The 19,510-nt window shown below is 38.8% G+C and overlaps 2 protein-coding genes across 6 annotated transcripts in view; both read left to right on the forward strand.

Moving 5' to 3' along the window:
• Nucleotides 1-3,487, forward strand: part of RNF128 (ring finger protein 128) — a 117,177-nt gene extending 113,690 nt beyond the window's left edge. For all 3 annotated transcript variants that reach the window (XM_025431533.3, XM_035711985.2, XM_025431532.3), the window contains one exon: nt 2,087-3,487. In XM_025431533.3, coding sequence (XP_025287318.1) covers nt 2,087-2,220 — 134 coding nt within the window. In that variant the 3' untranslated portion in view covers nt 2,221-3,487. The remainder of the gene's footprint in view (nt 1-2,086) is intronic.
• Nucleotides 3,488-8,385: 4,898 nt separating this feature from the next.
• TBC1D8B (TBC1 domain family member 8B) overlaps nt 8,386-19,510 on the forward strand; it is a 68,678-nt gene continuing 57,553 nt past the window's right edge. Inside the window, exon 1 of one of the 3 annotated variants that reach the window (XM_049107623.1) lies at nt 8,386-8,700. In XM_049107623.1, coding sequence (XP_048963580.1) covers nt 8,571-8,700 — 130 coding nt within the window. In that variant the 5' untranslated portion in view covers nt 8,386-8,570. The remainder of the gene's footprint in view (nt 8,701-19,510) is intronic. The other 2 variants (XM_025431531.3, XM_025431530.3) reach the window with 2 other exon arrangements.

Consider the following 19,510-nt stretch of genomic DNA (forward strand, 5'->3'; position numbering starts at 1 on the left):
TTTTTTATTAATTGCTCTGGCTATGGTTTCTAATACTATGTTGAATAGAAGTGGTGAGAGTTGAGTACCCTTGTCTTATTTCTGATTTTAGAGGAAAAGCTTTTAGCTTTTCACTGTTGAGCATGATATTAGCTGTGGGTTTGTCATAAATGGCCTTTATTATGTTTGAATATATTTCTTCACCCAATTTGTTGAGAGAGCCACATTGCTTTTAACGGTCATGTGTTTTTTATCTCCAATCTGTGATTGTTCTTTAGTCTTTCATAAAGTTGACACTGAAAATTATTGGTCAGTTATTTTGTAGAATGTCTCTCACTTTGAACTTATCTGCTGTTTCCCAATGATATAAGTTCATTGTCCATTATGTATTTCTGACAAGAATACCACGGAAATGATATTGTGTCTTTCTCTTCCTCATATAAGGAGGCATATGATGTTCATGTCTTATTACTGATGGTTTTTATTTTGCTTAGTTGGTTAAGATAGTGTCTGCCAAGCTTCTCCATTTAAAGTTACTATTTTTCCCTTTGTAATTATTATCTTATAGAGAGACACTTGGAGACTATGCAAATGTTCTGTCTCTCATGCTTTTACCCACTAATTTTAGCAATCTGTGCTTTTTCCTTGCAATAATTATTACTGAAATGTGTGCCAAATGGTAATTTTCTATTTCCATCCTTCTTTCTACATTAATTAAGTTTATATGTTAAGGAATCATTATCCTCTTTCTGTTTATTTATTCAATTATTTATATATAATAGTATGGACTCACAGATATTTCATTTATTCTGTAGTCTTACTCTCATGATTTATTCATTGCTTAGATTGTCCTAGATTTGGTAATTTGGATCTCCATCAAGGTGGTTTCTGTGTTCTTTTAGCATTTGTTGTTTTTTTTTTTGAGCACTTCTTACTTTTCTGATACCACAAGATGTTCTAAGCCAGGGATTGGCAAACTTTTTCTGTAAAGGTCTGATAGTAAATATTTTAGGCTTTGAAGGCCATAAGAATCTGCTGCATTGGGAGGGGAGATGGTTGACTTACAACCTTTTAAAAATGTGAAAACCACTCTTAGCCATTGATTTGACTTGCAGGCTGTAGTTTGCTGACCCCTGGGCTACAAGGGGTTAATCTTGTACTCTCCTTGTACTAGCCCTAGAAGGAGCCATTGGAGGGGCGGTGGGGGGGTGCAGCTTTTTTGGAGAATGGTACTTCAAAACCAGGATCTGGGCACTAGGCATGATCATTGATTGCTATGGGGGTACCATTGCTGTTAGCCCTTTCAGTGAACAAAGCTAGGAAATATGTGCATGTACTCAGACAAATATACACACACATATCTATATACATCTATTTATCTATCTATCTATCTATCTATCTATCTATCTATCTATCTATCATCTATCTGAAAAACCACGAGCTCAATACTGATATATCTAATTTTAGTCAAACACCACAGACTTTATTCTAGCCTTCCCTTTTCCTTATTTGTAACTCACAATTTCACTAACTAGTGTCCTTTCTGTTTTTAGCCTTATAGGATATAGTCAGAATACTGTTTTCCAAAATTACTTAGGTTAAGTGCTTTCCTTCCCCACTGTTTTCAGGATGGTTCTTTATTTCCTCTGTTATATAATTATGTTCATCTGTTACTGTTTGTACTCCATTCCGGGAACTCTGTCTACCTTCCTGTTTGTTTGTTTGCTTGTTTGTTTGTTTGTTTGTTTGTTTTTAAAGTCTATCTATGCATGTGGAAAAGCATAGGTAATATTTTAAAGCACCCAGGTGATTGAAATGTGAAGCCAGGCTTAAGGATGAAAAAGCAGCAGAAGACATAACTTTTGCTCTTAAGGAGGTTGAAGTAAGCACACATGTGAATCAAAGAAAAAATAATTGTAAATCAGTTTAATAAGATCATATATGCCTTATGTAAGACATAGCCTAAATCGTACAATTATTAAAGGAACAGGGAATGAGTATCATTATCAGAGTATGATAGACAGGAAAGGCTTTTTTAGATGTGAGTGTTGAATTTTGTCTTAGGAGAGGGGTGAAATCATCCTAAAATTGCCATTTCTTTTTAAAGATGAGAATCTACAGCTGGTAAACCATGAGGCAAGTTCCGTGGCAGTGGATGTTGTTCCTCATGTTGACAACCCAACCTTTGAAGAAGATGAAACTCCTGATCAAGAGACTGCTGTTCGAGAAATTAAATCCTAAAATCTGTGTCAATTAGAAAACTTGAAACTTTAGTAATAACAGAACTGCCAATCAGGGCATAGTTTACTATTAATGAACTGGATAAACTTAATTAAATGATACTGAAAGTGCTGAGATGACTAATATTATGCTATAGTTAAATTAAAATATTTAATCTATTAACTTTTTTCCACAAACTCATAATGTTTTTCATAGGCAAGTTTCCTCTCAATAGTGATAGAAACATTTTTAAAAATATAAAACTCTCTTCAAGTAGTCATGTTTTTAATTTATAACAATTTTCTTATAGACATGTTGCTTTTAAGATGTGGAATAGCTGTAATCACTTTATTTTATGATAGTATCTTAATTAAAAATACTACTATTTTAGCTTGGGCTATGTGTGTCAGGGTTTTTCTCCAGGTGCTTATATTGATCTGGAATTGTAATGTAAAAAGCAATGCAAACTTAGGCTAGTACTTCATGAAATGTCTCTTTAGGCTACATTAAGTTGATAGAACAAGATTAAAGCAAAATATTCATTTTAACAATTTCTTGTTTTTAAAATTAGGCTAAATGTACTTCATGTGAGTGTTGAGCATAGTTAATCAGAGAATATGGACTGGACTGGGTTGATTGGTATATTAATAACACCAATTTGATATAAGATTATAGACAAAAAGTTTCCTTATAAAAATGCTGTATAACTTTCTCAAAATTATATGATTTTCAAAAGCGGAGTATATAAATTAAAGTATTTGAAAATGATAATGATTAAGTCACACAAAAATTGCTAATTATCTTTATGTATGAATTAGTCTGCAGAAATTAGTCTGTAGAAAATGTTTTCCAAACAATATCAACTTTGAAAATTGAGTTTACATTTTACCTAAATGGGCTGAAATTACATTAGGTAAACTAAAATTCTGTCCATATAGCTATAAATTTTGTGAATGCATTTTCTTGGTGTTTGAAAAAGAACGGGGGGGGAATTCCAGGTGCCTTAATATAAAGTTTGAAGCTTTCATCCACCAAAGTAAAATAGAGCTACTTAAAAATGCACTTTATTCGTATTCTGTGTGGCTTATCTTGGTTTTAAAGTTGTGTTTCCAGTGCAAATTCCAGCAGAATTTAGGCAAAAGCAGAACAGACATGTATTTTTGTTTGCTAAATGTAGAATGGACAAAACCATTGCATTCTTGTACACTGATTTGAAATGCTGTAAATATTTCCCGATTTGTATTGATTCTCTTTAAATATAAAATGTAAATAAAATATTCCAATAAAAGTTTGTGTCTGGTGTTTAGTCTAATTAGCCTATACTTGGGATCCCTGGGTGGGGCAGCGGTTTGGCGCCTGCCTTTGGCTCAGGGCGTGATCCTGGAGACCCAGGATCGAATCCCACGTCGGGCTCCCACTGCATGGAGCCTGCTTCTCCCTCTGCCTGTCTCTCTCTCTCTCTCTCTCTCTGTGTGACTATCGTAAATTAAAAAATAATAATAAAAATAAAAAAATAATTAGCCTATACTAATTTTTCATATATGCTCGGATTTGGGAAGGAAAAATGGTCATTGATATATTTGATGAATAAAAACTAAAACTTTAGTATATTTATTTACATATTACATAGAGAGGAATTGCTGTCATTGTAATATAACTGAGCTACCATGAACTATTTATTACTTATTTATTTTTCAAGTCAGTAAGGTAAATAATAAGGCTGACCACTGATAATTTTAGAAAAACACATTGATGCCAGTCCATCTTCATACTACCCAAGACATAAAATCATTTTATTACTTTAATACTTTTCCTTCAGTCTTCTCTTTGGCAGTATGTTTGTTGGGATGCTGTTAATGAGTTAAGTGCATCTCTTTTGTCAAACATGTTAAGAATAAACAGGCTTGGGATACCTCAGAGCCATGATTATCAAACCAGGGTACACATATGTCTTGGGTACACATGTCTTATGAGGCAATATGCAGGTGTACCTGTGTGATGCTCACAGTAAACTTGACCTATATTCTCATTTCTTGTTTTGTAGGGAGTTCTTTTGGGACAGAATTTATAATTTTAAAAATTTTCAACATCTGTATTGAAGTATAATTAACATACCAAAAATTGCCCATTATAAATGCACAGTTACACAATGTTTAGCAAATGTATAGAGTTGTGCAGCTGTCACCACAATCCAGTTTTAGAACATTCTATCATCCCCAAAAGTTCCCTCATACCCCTTTGCAGTCAATTTCTGCTCCCATTCCCAGCCTCAGGCAACCACCAGTCTACCTTCTCTATATAGATTTGCTTCTTCTGGACATTTCATATAAACGGAATACACTTGCTATATGGTTTTTTGTGACTGGCTTCTTCCACATAGCATCATATTTTCAAGGCTCATTCATGTTTGAAGCATGCATCAGCACTTCATTCCTTTTTATTGATGAATGAATGATATTCCATTGGATATATATTCCACGTTTGGTTATCCATCATTTAATGAACACTTGGATTGTTCCTATTTTTTGTCCATTATGGATAATGCTGCTATGAATATGTACAAGTCTGTGTATACGTATGTTTTTTATTCTCTTCAGCATTTACAAAGGAGAATTCCATGTCATTTCTGAATTTTCTTCCTATTTTTTTAAAGATTTATTTATTTATTCATGATAGACATAGAGAGAGGCAGAGACACAGGCAAAGGGAGAAGCAGGCTCCATGCCTGGAGCCAGACACGGGACTTGATCCCGGGACACCAGGATCGCACCCTGGGCCAAAGGCAGGCGCCAAACCGCTGAGCCACCCAGGGATCCCCTCTTCCTATTTCGATAACCAAAAAGCTAGTTTGAGCAACAGACTTTATTTTACTCTCACATAATAATCAAAATATAAACCGATTTGGGCAGCCCCCGTTGGCGCGTCTCCAACTTTTTTTAAAATTTTTATTTGTTTATCATAGTCACACAGAGAGAGAGAGAGAGAGAGAGAGGCAGAGACATAGGCAGAGGGAGAAGCAGGCTCCATGCACCGGGAGCCCGACGTGGGATTCGATCCCAGGTCTCCAGGATCGCGCCCTGGGCCAAAGGCAGGCGCCAAACCGCTGCGCCACCCAGGGATCCCAAGTCTCCAATTTAAGAGGGATTTTTGAAGAGTTCATTTATAGGGTTAGCCTAAGTTAATTTGTATTATCTTACTAATAATAATAATGGTTCCCAGGCATTTAAAGGCAGTTGGAATGCTCGGAACATTCCTCCCCGCCCCCACCTCCATCTAGTTTGTGTTCATTTACTAAGTATTTTAATTAAGCTCCATAACATCTAGAGAAATTTTATCACCCTAGGCTGTAACCAATATTGAGGTTTTTACTTATTGCCTCTTCTGTTTGGAGTGAATTTTAAAACTATTTTTAAACATTAAAAAATATAAGGTTTATATTTACATACCACATAAGAAATTTTAATGGTTTTGTCCTAATATAAACTTTTTAAAAAAGCAATTCAGGTATCTAAACTTCTCTAACAGGGCTTATTTTTAAAAGATGCCTATGTAGGTCTTAATGGAAACATGATTAACCACCCTCAAGTTGTTATAGAGTTTGATTTTCAAATATCTACTTTGCTTAAATCAATGCACAAAAAAATTTAATGTGCCCACACATTACGCTGGGAATCTTGTTAAAATGCACATTCTGATTCAGCAGGTCTGGGATGGGGGTCTGAGATTCTGAGTTTCTAGCAAGCTCTTGGGTGATGAAGATGTTGCTGGTCCGGGATCTGCATTTTGAGCAGCAAACTTTTCAGTGGTTCTCCTCTAGCGGTGACCCACCTGTTTTGAATCTTACTGCTTCTAAACCCGCTACAGGCTAAAAAGCATAAACTAAGCTAGTGAAATTCATTTCAAAGAAGAATCCAGTACAATCTTTGACAGCCTTAGCTTTTCCATGGCACAGGGTTTGGAACTGCTATTTGGGGTTTTCTAGTACCTTTTCATAAAGGTGTTTCAGGCTATGATTTAGAAGGTTGAATCAGCTAGATAAATGAGGTATTATCTTTGCATGGTATAACGTTATGTCCATAATTATGTGGCTTGAATAAATCAGAAAACATGAATGGAAGCAGACAGATGAGGTGAGATGCTATTATAGAGTAGAAGGAAAATGATGTGAGGCTAATCTGAAGTAGTAGTAGGATGGGATGGACTTTTGAAAAGGAAGTAGAGGTGAGTGTGTGTGTGTGTGTGTGAGAGAGAGAGAGACAATGAAGGTGGTGAGAGTAAGAAGTTCAAGATTATTCCAAGGTTCTTAGCTTGAGCATCCTGGTAAACAGTGGTGCTTTGAACTATGAGAGCCTAGAAGGATAAATGGCAGAGGAAATATTGTAGAAATAAGTTTGGCTTTGGATATATATTTAAGGTATCTTTAAACCATATGCATAGGTAGTGTAGTGTCATGTTTTGTAGTCAGACAAATCTAGGTTCAAACCCCAACTCTGCTACTTATTCAGCTATGTGAATTTAGGCAAGTTATTTAACTTCTCTGAGATCCTGTTCATCTATAAAGTAAGGATGTAAAAATCCTTGTTTTATTAATAAGGATTAAATTGTATTAATTAGTATTAATTTTTAAATTAAAATCATCAATCAATATTATACAGAGGAACCATCCAGTTCTGGACAGCCCTTTTCATAGTTGTAAGGATAAAGAATGTGGTTTAAAAAAAAAAAGAATGTGGTTTGATGAGGAAGAAAAAGGAGAAGGAAAGGTAAAAGGGGCACCTCATATCTCTACCACATTTACCCATCTTTTACCAGGAAAAGAAATTATCTTCCTTAGTACACATCCAAATTGGGATGGCTTTCCCTACAGATAAATTGCAGTTTGGGCTCTGGGAAGATTGCCTCTTCCGATCTTCTCCAGAAAGCTGTCTTGGAACTATTTACTGCCGTTTAGCAGAAGAGAATCCCAAACGGACCCTTTTCTCACCCCTAAGGAAAAAATCCCTGCTTGTTGCATATGCCTGTCTCCCTTGAGCTGGCCCACATCTTGGGAGGGTTAAGCCAGAAACACTCCTCCAAGGCACAGTTCTTTGGCTCCAGGACTTGGCATCTGGGTGTGTCTCACCCCAATTTTTTTTTAAGTGAAATGGCCTTGTGGCTTTATTCTCAAAATAGCACACCAAGAGCCCCTTGTTTATTTGTACATTGCCCCCCAACTCCGTCTTTCTTACAAAACTGTCTTGTGCTTAGTGTACTCTTTAGTTCTGGTGGGCCCAGTTTTCGAAACAAATAAAAACATCCCTCAAATAATTCCTCACTGCGATGACATACAAATCATTGGCCTCATTCACCTTTGTGTTTAAGCAGATGCCAAGGTACAAAGAGGTGAAGGTCATCCTGAAAGAGATTTTTATGTCCTTAAAGAGTTTAATAAAGGGGAGAAATGTTCATAAATTGTTTAGATCCTGAAAAGGAAAGTTGGCAAAGACATTTTCTGTGGCTGATTACAATAAACAGATTACAAACAGATTGAGGTGGCAGAGTGGGGAGGAAGGAGCCCATGGCGTGAAGAAAATCATGGGGCTTTGGAGATTTTATGTTCTTCCTGTATAAGCAAAAAGAACCTAATCTAAGGAAGATTTTGAAGCAGACAAGGAAGTGTATCAGACTCCACTTACCGCGTGACCTTGGTTAAGTCACCTCACCCGTCTGCGCTTTTGTTTATATATGTGCAAAGCGGGAAATAATATCCACTTCGCAAGACTTGTCACAATTACGTGAGATAATCTATGAAATCGCTTTAGTACAAAGTAAGAACTCATGAAGAATCAGTGCTGCAAAGTCGGCCTCCCAGTTTGGGCCGTTCGTTATTCAAAATTCCAGAAACATCGTTTCCTACAGTTTAACATCCTTGTCTGTAAATGGATGAGAAGAGACGACACATTTATACCTGAGGCTCACTTATTTGAACCAAAAACCGCTTTAAACTTTAAATAGACAAAATACACTTAAGTGGTGGCGGGACGCGCTTTGAAAGCACCCCCGCCCGTTCTCATCCCTGTGGATTGTGGGAATTGTAGTCCTCGGATCCCGCTGTTTAAGTACAGAAAAAGCGAGTAGGAAACTACAATTCCCAGGAGGCAAGGAAGCAGGACTATTTCCCATTTGGGCGGTAGAGCTGTAGGAGGGAATTGGCAATCTCTCTGCCTACGTGGGAGAGAAGGGAGGGTTGGGGGAAGTGTGGAAAACCTGAACCCAAGCCGCCGTTGCCTGAGGAAAATTTGGTGGGAGGAGAATTAGAGGGAAAGAGAGGAGTGGAGGGTGAGGTGAGCAGGGCATCTGGATCGCTGCTGCCTGGCGGCACAAAGTTCGAGATGTGGCTGAAGCCTGAGGAAGTGCTTCTGAAAAATGCGCTGAAGCTGTGGCTGATGGAAAGGTCCAACGATTACTTCGTGTTGCAACGGCGTCGGGGCTACGTTGAGGAAGGTGGAGGGGGTCTCACAGGTAAGCTGCGGCCATCCCCCACCCACCTCGGGGCTGGGCTTGTGGTTCTTAAAAGGCGGTGAGGAAAACAGTTAACTCGTCGCCACCGACCGCCGGATTCTAAACCCCGGCTGGAGGGGCTGGAGTTCTTCTCCCGCCACCACCTTTCCGTCGCCCTCCCTGAGTTCTGAGAACCCCTCGCCGGAAGAGCAGCTGCTCTTTGGGTAGGAGGGGGATAAAGGGTGGAGGGGTCTTTTCTGAGGCGGAGGAACAATGAGGCAGAGGAGGGCTTCTCTCGGAGGCAAAGTACCTGTCCCGTCGCTTCCCTCGGGGACGGGGGCTGATGACGACTATTAGTCATCGACAGGTAGCATGGAGGCTGGTGACTGGGGTCAGTTCACAGTTGTGGACTTAACTTTTTTCGCAAAATCCCCTATCTATAATCACCATCCTGGGGAGTGCGAGTGCGGGTGCGTGTGTGTGTGGACGGGGAGGATGGTGAGGAGAAAGAGAAGAGCCCCAGCCACCTCCTGAGGGATGGGCTTCAAATGAGAGATTAGCAGGCGGCGGTGGGGGGCGAAGGGGGGACGGGCGCGTGTCAGGGCGAGAGCATTGCTGACCTCTCCCATTTTAGCATCTTTTACTTTGTCACCCCGTTATCCGCCCTTGGGATCTTATTTCAGACTAACCGTCGTAATTCGTTTCCCTCTCGAGTGTTTGACGCTGCCCTTTTTCTTTCAAAGCCATGCTTGTAAGCACGCCTGTGAAACAATTGCAAGTTTAACTCTTGCCGCCTAATCCATCCTGCCTTCAGTGATTTGATTTGTAAATCCAGAACCGTCCCTTGGTCCAGTGTGTAAAGCCTCCAGAGAATTTGGTTTTGAGACCTCCCATCTGGGCGGGGGCATTCAAACTTTTGGACACTGGGGAACGCTGAGATCTTTTTCGTGACAATTTGCAATTTGGTATGGTGGCCTCGAAGTGGTGGGCCAGACTTCATTTAGGCAGCGTGATGTAGCGGGAGGAGGGAAGAGTACGAAAATCTGCGTTTTAGTCCCCTTCCCAGCTCTGTTGAATGGCATTCGACAAGTCTTTAATTTATTCAACCATAAACGCCTGCTGTGTGCCACATGGAATGCTAGTGTACAAAGACAGTTAAGATTCACTTCCCCTCCTTTGAATTAATGGCTCATAATCTGGATAAGGGGAAGACGTTCAGATTAGGGGAAGTAACCAGTAAACCAGGCAAATTATATTTATAACCAGTAACTAGTAAATCAAGCAAATTATAATTAGAACCGAATAACTGAAAGGTTGTGTAAGGATTCATGGAGGAGAGGGCATGGCTTTTCATCCTCTGTGAAATGGTGTCTACCTCACAGATTTGAGAGGGTAAAATGAAAGATAATAGGTGCCAAATCAGTGTGTGTTGTTAAGATGGTGATAAATGTGTGCTGTTCTTTCCTTTTTTTCAAGCCACCCCCAGGGTGGAGAGAAATCTGAGGTTCTACAGGACTTTTTTGTTTTTTAATTTTGCAAGACCTGTTCATCTCATCCAGTTTGGAAAAAGGCCCTCTTGAAAATATGGCAAAAAAATTGCCTCATTAGACTTCACAATATATCATTTTCTGATCTTTAAAAATTACAAGTGTTATTTGCAGAGGAGACTTTCTATTTAACAGATGCGTATATTTTCCAGACAAAATTTGAGAAGCAATGTTCATAAATACCCAGTGACATAATTTGCCCTCTTTAGTCCATCAAGAACAGGTTAGAGTATTTAAAATAGATCTTATAGTCCTGTGTTAGAGCTAGTAATCTGGTTCTACATTTTACTTGGCCAGAATTTTTATGGTGCTCTTGTCCTCATTACCAAAGAATTATATATCACTTTGTACAACTGTGTTCCTGAAAAATAATAGGTAAATCAGATTGAGAATCAAATCAGTATAATGTAGTATGAAATAGTTTTTTTACTTGTTGCGAATTTCTTTTAATCATTCCTTGTTTTCTGTTTTTAGTTTCTCATTTGACATGTTTTCTTAAAACATGGACCACATTGCACCAGTTTCTCTATTCCATCCACTCCCATGTACTCTTCAAACCCATTTCTCTACAATAGGAGGTTGGTCTGCAGAAATACACCAAGATTTCTACCACACATGTATGTTGAGAATAGCCATAGCCCCATATTGTGGTTGATTGTGTATGTCTGCATGGTTGTTTTACCTGTGGTATTTTTAAAATGCTTGAAATTTCCACATGAATGCTGCCACTGTATTACATGTAAATTAAGCAAAATGATCAGAGAGGAGCAGAGGTGTTTTTTAAGGTTTGTTTGGTTCTATTTGGTCCAGAGGGAAAGTGTGTGCTGATTTTCTTAACTGCTCAATTACTGTATTATTACTTAAAATTGTGAAGCCAACAGCTTTGCTATGCTTTACCACAAATCCACATTTGGATTAGCTCTAACAAGAGTTTGACTGGGTGCCAGCATAAGCTTGCCTTTGTCCATTTTGTTCGCTGAAATCCAGTATTATGTGCTACCCCTTTAAAAGATTCTTTTATGCATTTTGTTTAATGAAGAAGAGATAATAACCATCTTAGAAATGTAAATAGTTGTAATTTCTTTAAGATTTTATTTCTTTGCCATGTAATAATTGGCAATAACCACCAGCAATGTAATGACTTGAGCAGTGGACTTGAAGGTAGTTGACACTTTTTTCTTCCTAATAATGGAATTGGGGCAACAGAGAACCATTGGGTGGTTGTAACAGGAGACTAATTTGTAAGTTAGAATTCTGAGGTCCTTTTCTAAATTTCTGAAACACATCTAGTGGATATCTGGTAGTTTACTTATCATTTGCCTAATTATTTTACTTAATTGTCCTGGTTCAGAGCAGAGTAGGATATCTTGTGAAAATTTTTGTTATACATAAATGTTATTTCATAGATAAAGTAATTTCCTTTCATGTAAAGAAGTAATTCACTCTTCTGGGTTTTTGCAGTTACCTTACATTATCCCTTGATCCTCCTGGCTGATAACGGTAATGACTTTTCTGTGGCTCTAAATTTAGCACCTGGCTTTATGTAATTGAAAATAATTTATGCATATTTGGCTTAATTAAGCACAAATCAACAGTTTGTTCTCCTTGATAGATTGGAGCTACTACATGAGTGAAATTATGGAGCTACATTCTAGTGTATGGGATGTAGGAAGACCTGGCAGTAAGGAAGCTTTAATTTAGATAATTTGTTGAAACTATTTTATGCTTGAATATTCCGTATCTGAAAAGTGTAAGCAGGTTCATGTGTGTTAGACTGATAATCTCCCTCAATAGATCATGTTTTGGGATTTTAGAACAAGACTAAAAGGTAAAGTTTGTTAAAATAGAGAAGTTTTAGGCATTCTGTTTTCTTATCTCCTTTTTCATTTTGGCACCATTACTTTGAAATTAAATTATATGTAAAAACTAGAACATATTAACTTTTCTATATTAACAGTTTAAATGAGCTTTCCATTTCAAAATGTTTTATGATATTTATATGAACTTAACAAATCACCATGTAAACAACTCAACATAATTACACATATGATAAACAGTAAGGTAGCCTTTTAAAGAATTTCTTAATGACCATCCCTCAAAAATATAGGGCTTTCTTTCTTTTTTCCCCACTCCCAATTCAAGGAGCCCAACTCTGAAAATGTTCTAATTTTTTTCTTAGCAAAATATGCCTGTACTTCATGTTCACAAAGGAACAAACTGATAAAATTTTTGGCCTCCCAAGTACCTTATTATTGGGACCGAAGTGCCTGGATGGTGGCCATGACATTACATTTTAGGTAAGGAAATATCAAATCCCCACCCACACCCACACTGTAAAATAATAAATATCATTTTGACTTATTAATGAGAAAATCCCATAGGGCAACCCTAAGGAGGACAAATCATAGTCTGTACTTCCCTCCTTTACTCCCTGGAACATTTTGATCCATGTGAAATCAAGTAAAAAATTACAGTTGACTCTTGAACAACATGGAAGTTAGGCATGCCAGACCTCCCACCCTTCCATGTGCAGTCACAAATCCACGCATAAATTTTGACTCCCCCCAAATTTAAGTACTTACACCCTCCCATTGACAGGAAGCTTTACCAATAACATAAACAGTCGATTAGCATATATTTTGTGTATGTGTTATATATGGTATTCTTACACCAAAGTTAGGCTAGAGAAAAGAGAGTGTTAAAGAAATCATAGGAATAAATACATTTATAGTAATGAACTATATGGGGCAAAATCCACATATAAGTGGCCTGCACAGTTCAAACCCACGTTATTCAAGGGTCAAGTGTACTTTAAAGATGGCTAAAGTTAACAATGTAGAAAGCAATAGATGTTGATGAGGATGTGGAGAAAGGGCGGCCCTTTTGTGCTATTGGTGGGAATGCAAACTGGGGGAGCTACTGTGGAAAACAGTATGGAGGTTCCTAAAAAAGTTAAAAAATAGAACTGAGCTATGATCCATCCATTGCACTAATAGCTACAAAAGTAATATTGTATTTTACATATATATGAGTGTGTGTGCATGTTTCTATACACATACATACACACATACAACAACTTCTTTATCCATTCATCAGTTGATGATCATTTAAGCTCTTTTTATAATTTGGCTCTTGTTGATAATGCTACTATTAAAATCAGAGAGCATGTGCCCCTTTGAATCAGTATTTTTGTACCCTGATGCAATATTACTCAGCCATAAAAAAGAATGAAATCTTACCACTGCAGTGATGTGGATGAGCTAGAGAATATTATGATAGGCAAAATAAGTAAAGTATGAGAAAGACAAATACCATAATTTCTTTTTTAAAAAAAGATTTTATTTATTTATTCATGAGAGACAGAGAGAGAGAGAGAGAGAGAGGCAGAGACACAGGCAGATGGAGAAGCAGGCTCCATGCAGGGAGCCCAACGTGGGACTCAATCCTGGGTCTTGAGCCCTGTGCTGAAGGCAGTCCTAAACTGCTGAGCCACCTTGGCTGCCCCCCCATATGATTTCAATTATATGTGAAATTTAGGAAACAAAACAGATGAACATAGGGAAAAAGAAGAGAGGCAAACCAAGACACAGACTCTTAATCATAGAGAACAAACTAAAGATTGCTGGAGAGGAGGTGGGCTGCGGGGTGGACTAAATAGGTGATGGGTATTACGAAGGGCACTTCTGATAAGCACTGAGTGTTGTATGTAATGAATCACTGAATTCTACAACATGGAACTAATATTACACTGTATGTTAACTAACTGAAATTTAAATAAAAACTTGAAACTACAAAAAATAAAAAATAAAATAAAAATAAAGATCTCTTTCTTAAAAATGTATTTAAGAGGGAGGGGCAAGAGGGTGGAAAAGTAGGGGTCCATAACTTACCTGGGCCCACTAACTTACCTAGATAACTTTCAAAACATCCTGAACACCTACAAATTTGACCTGAGATTTAAAGAGAGAACACCTGGAATGCTACAGAGAGAAAAGTTTTCACTTCTAAGGAGTAGGAAGAAAAAAAAAAAAAAAACAATAAAGTGGGGGAGGAGAAGCCCAAGTAGCTAGGCTAAAGTGGAGCGGTGAAAGACTCTGGGGTAGGAAAGCCCAGCCCTGGAGAAGTAGGAACTTTAAAAATCCGCGCCAGTTTTCCCTGACAGAAAAGTGTTTAGCAGGGAAATCAGGCAGAATCGCACGAGGGGCAGTGAAGCCTCGAGGTTTCCTGAATCACTGTAAGAGGAGGGGCGCCCGGCAGAAAGCTCACCGCAAACTGCAGTCTGATATCAGTAAAGGGCTAGAGTGCTGCAGCCCTCTGGGGCATTTGGGAGAAGCCAGTTGGTTAGGCAGGCTGGCTCCAGATGGAGGTGGCTGTGCCCTGTTCCCTTCAGGAGAGGCAGTCCCTGGGAGCGCGGGTCCAGCGGCACAGGGCCCCGGATCCCAGGGCGCCCAAGTGGACAAAGCCAGTCATCCTGCGTTTCCCTGCCCCCCACAGGTGGAGGCAGGGAGGGCACAGGACAGCGAGGACTCTCCTGCCATGGGGCGCCCCCAAGTGGTGCAGATCAGCACACCCCTGCCGGACCCCAGGAGCATCTAGGCCAGTGCCAACTGGGAGACTATAATTAGTTACTCAAAGGGAGCTCCACTCCACACCTGGGAATCTGGCCACCACCATTGTTTTTCCTCTTTGTTTCACCTTGTGCCTGGGAGAGGCAGGGACACTAGTGAACAAAGGCCTCACAGGATAAACAACTCCCACTGAGCCTGGCACCCTCCCACTGAGCCTGGCAGGAGGCGGGCATCTCCCCCAGGTGCACATACCTGAGAATCAGCACAACAGGACCTCCCTCAGAAGACCAGCTGGAAGAAAAAGGGACGAGCAGGTTTACTGAACAAGTAGTATGGGAAAGCTCCAGGACCAAGCTGGAGCTCGTTTTTATATCAGACTAAAAATTTCCAATATTTTTTTCCCACTTTAACTACAATATTTTACCAGCTCTTCATTTTTAAATATTTTCCTTTTTGATTTTCATATTTCTACAATTACATGTCTTAGATATGTTTTTCACTTCTGGATTCCCTTCAACATATTCAGTTTAATTTTGATAGATACATGAGATAAGGGTTTTTGTTTTTTGTTTTTTCTGCCTCGTTTTGTTTTACAATGGTGGAAGTTAGCACCTTCTAAAACAGACCAACAGACACCCAGAGACAAGGGGAACACCCTGTAGGTTCATTCTGTAGGATTATATTCTCTCTTCCTTGCCATTCTGCACCCTCTTATCTTGTTTATGTTTTGGTGGTCAATGTTGGGGCTTTCAATAAGTATTGTTGGCTTATATAAATTTGGGATTGAGCATCTTCTAACATACAGAACAGTACACACTCAGAACCAAGAGAATCAACATCTAGGACCCCTCAGGTAGACTACATTCTCCCTACACTACCACTTCTTCATCACCACCATTCCCCCGCCCTTAATTTTTCTTTTTCCTCTTTTCTTTACTTTTTTTTTCTTTTTCTTTTTTCTTCTTTGTTTTTGGCTTTTTATTTTTACTACTTTGTTTTAAAATTTATTTTTCACTTTAATGGTCCTTTTGTTTTATTTTATTCTGTTCTCTTTTTCTTTTATTTTCTGGTCTCTGACCTTTTCAAAATTATCTAGGGTGTATTTTACTTAGGTCATGGTTGATATTTTTGACTCAGCCCACTCAAACAGCCACTCTGCACTAGACAAAATGACTAGATGGAATAATTCACCATAAAAGAAAGAACCTTAAACTACTTTCTGCCACAGAGTTACAGAATTTGGATTTCAATACGATGTCAGAAAATCAATTCAGAAGTACAATTATAAAGCTACTGGTGGCTCTGGAAAAAAAGCATAAAGGACTCTAGAGACTTTGTTACTGCAGAACTGAGATCTAATCAGGGCGAAATTAAAAATAGATTAAATAAAAAAAAAGATTAAATGAGATGCAATCCAAACTGAATGTCCTAACTGCTAGGGTTAAGGAGGTGGAAGAGAGAGTGAGTGACATAGAAGACAAGTTGATGGTAAGGAAGGAAGCTGAGGAAAAAAGAGATAAACAAGAGCCCATGAAGAAAATCATAGGGAAGTAAATGATAGCTTGAGAAGGAAGAATATACCTATAAATGGGATTCCAGAAGTGGCTGAGGGAGAGAGAGGACCACAAAGTATATTTGAATAAATCATAGCTGAGAACTTCCCTAACCTGGGGAAGGAAACAGGCATTCAGATCCAAGAGATAGGACCCCCCCGCCCGAGATCAGTAAAAACCGTTCAGTATCTCGGCATTTAATAGTGAAACTTGCAAATTTCAATGATAAAGAGAAAATTCTTAAAGTAGTGCGAAACAAGAGATCTTAAATTATGGGGAGAAATTCCAGATTAACAGCAGTCCTCTCCACATAGACCTAGCAGGCCAGAAAGGGCTGGCATGATATATACAGAGTACTTTTTTAAAAAAAAATATTTATTCATGAGAGACACACAGAAAGAGAGGCAGAGACACAGCAGAGGGAGAAGCAGGCTCCATGCAGGGAGCCCGATGTGGGACTCGATCCTGGAACTCCAGGATCACGCCCTGGGCCGAAGGCAGATGCCTAACCATTGAGCCACCCAGGAGTCCCTATACAGAGCACTAAATGAGCAGAACATGCAGCCAAAAATACTTTATCCAGCAAGGCTCTTATTCAGAATAGGAGAGATAAAGAGCTTCCAGGATAGGCAGAAACTGAAAGAATATATGACCAACAAACCACTCTGCAATAAATATTAAGGGAGACCCTGTAAAAGAAAGAGGAAGCCCAAAGAAACAATCTACAAAACAGGGGATCAATAGGTAATACGATGGCACTAAATTCATATCTTTCAATAGTTACTCTGAACGTGAATGGGCTAAATGATCCCTCAAAAGACGCAGGGTATCAGACTGGAAGAAAAGCAAGACCCATCTGTATGCTGTCTACAAGAGACTCATTTTAGACCCTAGAACACCTTCAGCCTGAAAATGAAGAAGTGGAGAACCATTTACCATTCAAATGGTCCTCAAAAGAAAGCTGGGTAGCCATCCTCATATCAGATAAATTAAAGTTTATCCCAAAGACTGTAGTAAGAGATGAAGAGGGATACTATATCATACTTAAAGGGTCTATTGAACAAGAAGACCTAACAGTCATGAATATTTATGCCCCTAAGGTGGCAGCTGCCAAGTATATCAGTCAATTAATAACAAAAGTAAAGACATACTTAGATAATAATACACTAACAGTAGGAGACTTTAGCATGGCATTTTCTGCAAATAACAGACCTTCTAAGCAGAGCATCACCAAAGAAACAAGGGCCTTGAATGATACAGTGGACCAAATAGATTTCACAGATATACACAGAACTGTGCATCCAAACGCAACTGAATACACATTCTTCTCAAGTGGACATGGAACTTTCTCCAGAATAGACTACATACTGGGTCACAAATCAGGTCTGAACCGATACCAAATGATTGGGATTGTCCCCTTCATATTTTCAGACCACAGTGCCTTGAAACTAGAACCCAATCACAAGAAGAAATTTGGAAGAAGCTCAAACACATGGAGGTTAAAGAGCATCTTACTAAAAGATGAATGGGTCAACCAGGAAATTAGAGAATTAAAAAGATTCATGGAAACTAATGAAAATGAATATACAACCCTTCAAAACCTTTGGGATGCAGCAAAAGCGGTCCTAAGAGGGAAATACATTGCAATACAAGCCTCCCTCAAAAAATTGGAAAAAACTCAAATACACAAGTTAACCTCGCACCTAAAGGAAGAGAAAGAGAAAGAACCACAACTAAAACCTACACCAACGTGGAGGGACCTGGAGGGTATTATGCTGGATGAAATAAGTCAATCGGAAAAGGACAAACATTATATGGTCTCATTCATTTGGGCAATATAAAAATTTGTGAAAGGGAATAAAGGGAAAGGAGATAAAAATGAGTGAAAATAACAGTGAGGGTGATAAAACATGAGAGACATGTAATTCTGGGAAATGAACAAGGGGTAGTGGAAGGGGAAGTAGGTGGGGGGTTGGGGTAACTGGGTGATGGGCACTGAGGGGGGCACTTGGTGGGATGAGCACTGAGTGTTACGCTATATGTTGGCAAATTGAACTCCAATAAAAAAAAATTTTTAAAAAACCTACACCAAGCAGAAGAAGAGAGAGAAAAAGATTTGAGCAGAACTCAATGAAATAGAGACCAGAAGAACTATAGAACAGATCAACATAACCAGGAGCTGGTTCTTTGAAAGAATTTAGTAAGATAGAGAAGCCCCTAGACAGCCTTATTAAAAAGAAAAGAGAAAAGACTCAAATGAATAAAATCACAAATGCAAGAGCAAGATTGGGGATCCCTGGGTGGCTCAGCAGTTTAGTGCCTGCCTTTGGCCCAGGGCATGATCCTGGAGTCCTGGGATCAAGTCCCAGGGCTTGATTGGGCTTCCTGCATGGAGCCTGCTTCTTCCTCTGCCTTTGTCTCTGCCTCTCTCTCTCTCTCTCTCTCTCTCTCTCTCTCTCTCTCTCCCCCCTCTCTCTCCCTCTCTCATAAATAAATAAAATCTTTTTTTTAAAAAGAGCAAGATCACAACCAATACCAAGGAAATACAAACAATTTTAAAGACATATTATGAGCAGCTAATTGCCAACAAATTAGGCAGTCTAGAAGAAATGGTTGCATTTCTGGAAAACCACAAATTACCAAAACTGAAACAGGAAGAAATAGAAAATCTGAAGCGGCCAATAACCAGTGAGGAAATTGAAGCAGTCATGAAAAACCTCCCAAGACACAAAAGTCTAGGGTCAAATGGCTTCCCAAGGGAATTATATTTAAGGATTTAAAGAAGAAATGGTTTTAAAAAGCATTTGAAGAAAGCAGACAAATACCCCACCAAAAGGAGAAGTATATACCAATATCCCTGATGAACACAGATGCAAACATTCTCAACAAGATACTAGCCAATAGGATCCAACAGTACATTAAGAAGATTATTCACCATGACCAAGTGGGATCTATCCCCAGGATGCAAGGCTGGTTTAACATTCATAAAACATTCAACGTGATAGAGCACATCAACAAGAGGAGAAACAAGAACTCTATGATCCTCTCAATAGATGCAGAGAAAGCATTTGACAAAATACATCATCCATTCCTGATCAAAACTCTTCAGAGTGTAGGGATAGGGGGAAAATTCCTCAATATCTTAAAAGCCATTTATGAAAAG

This window comes from Canis lupus, chromosome X, assembly GCF_003254725.2.
Source record: "Canis lupus dingo isolate Sandy chromosome X, ASM325472v2, whole genome shotgun sequence".
Classification (NCBI taxonomy): domain Eukaryota; kingdom Metazoa; phylum Chordata; class Mammalia; order Carnivora; family Canidae; genus Canis; species Canis lupus.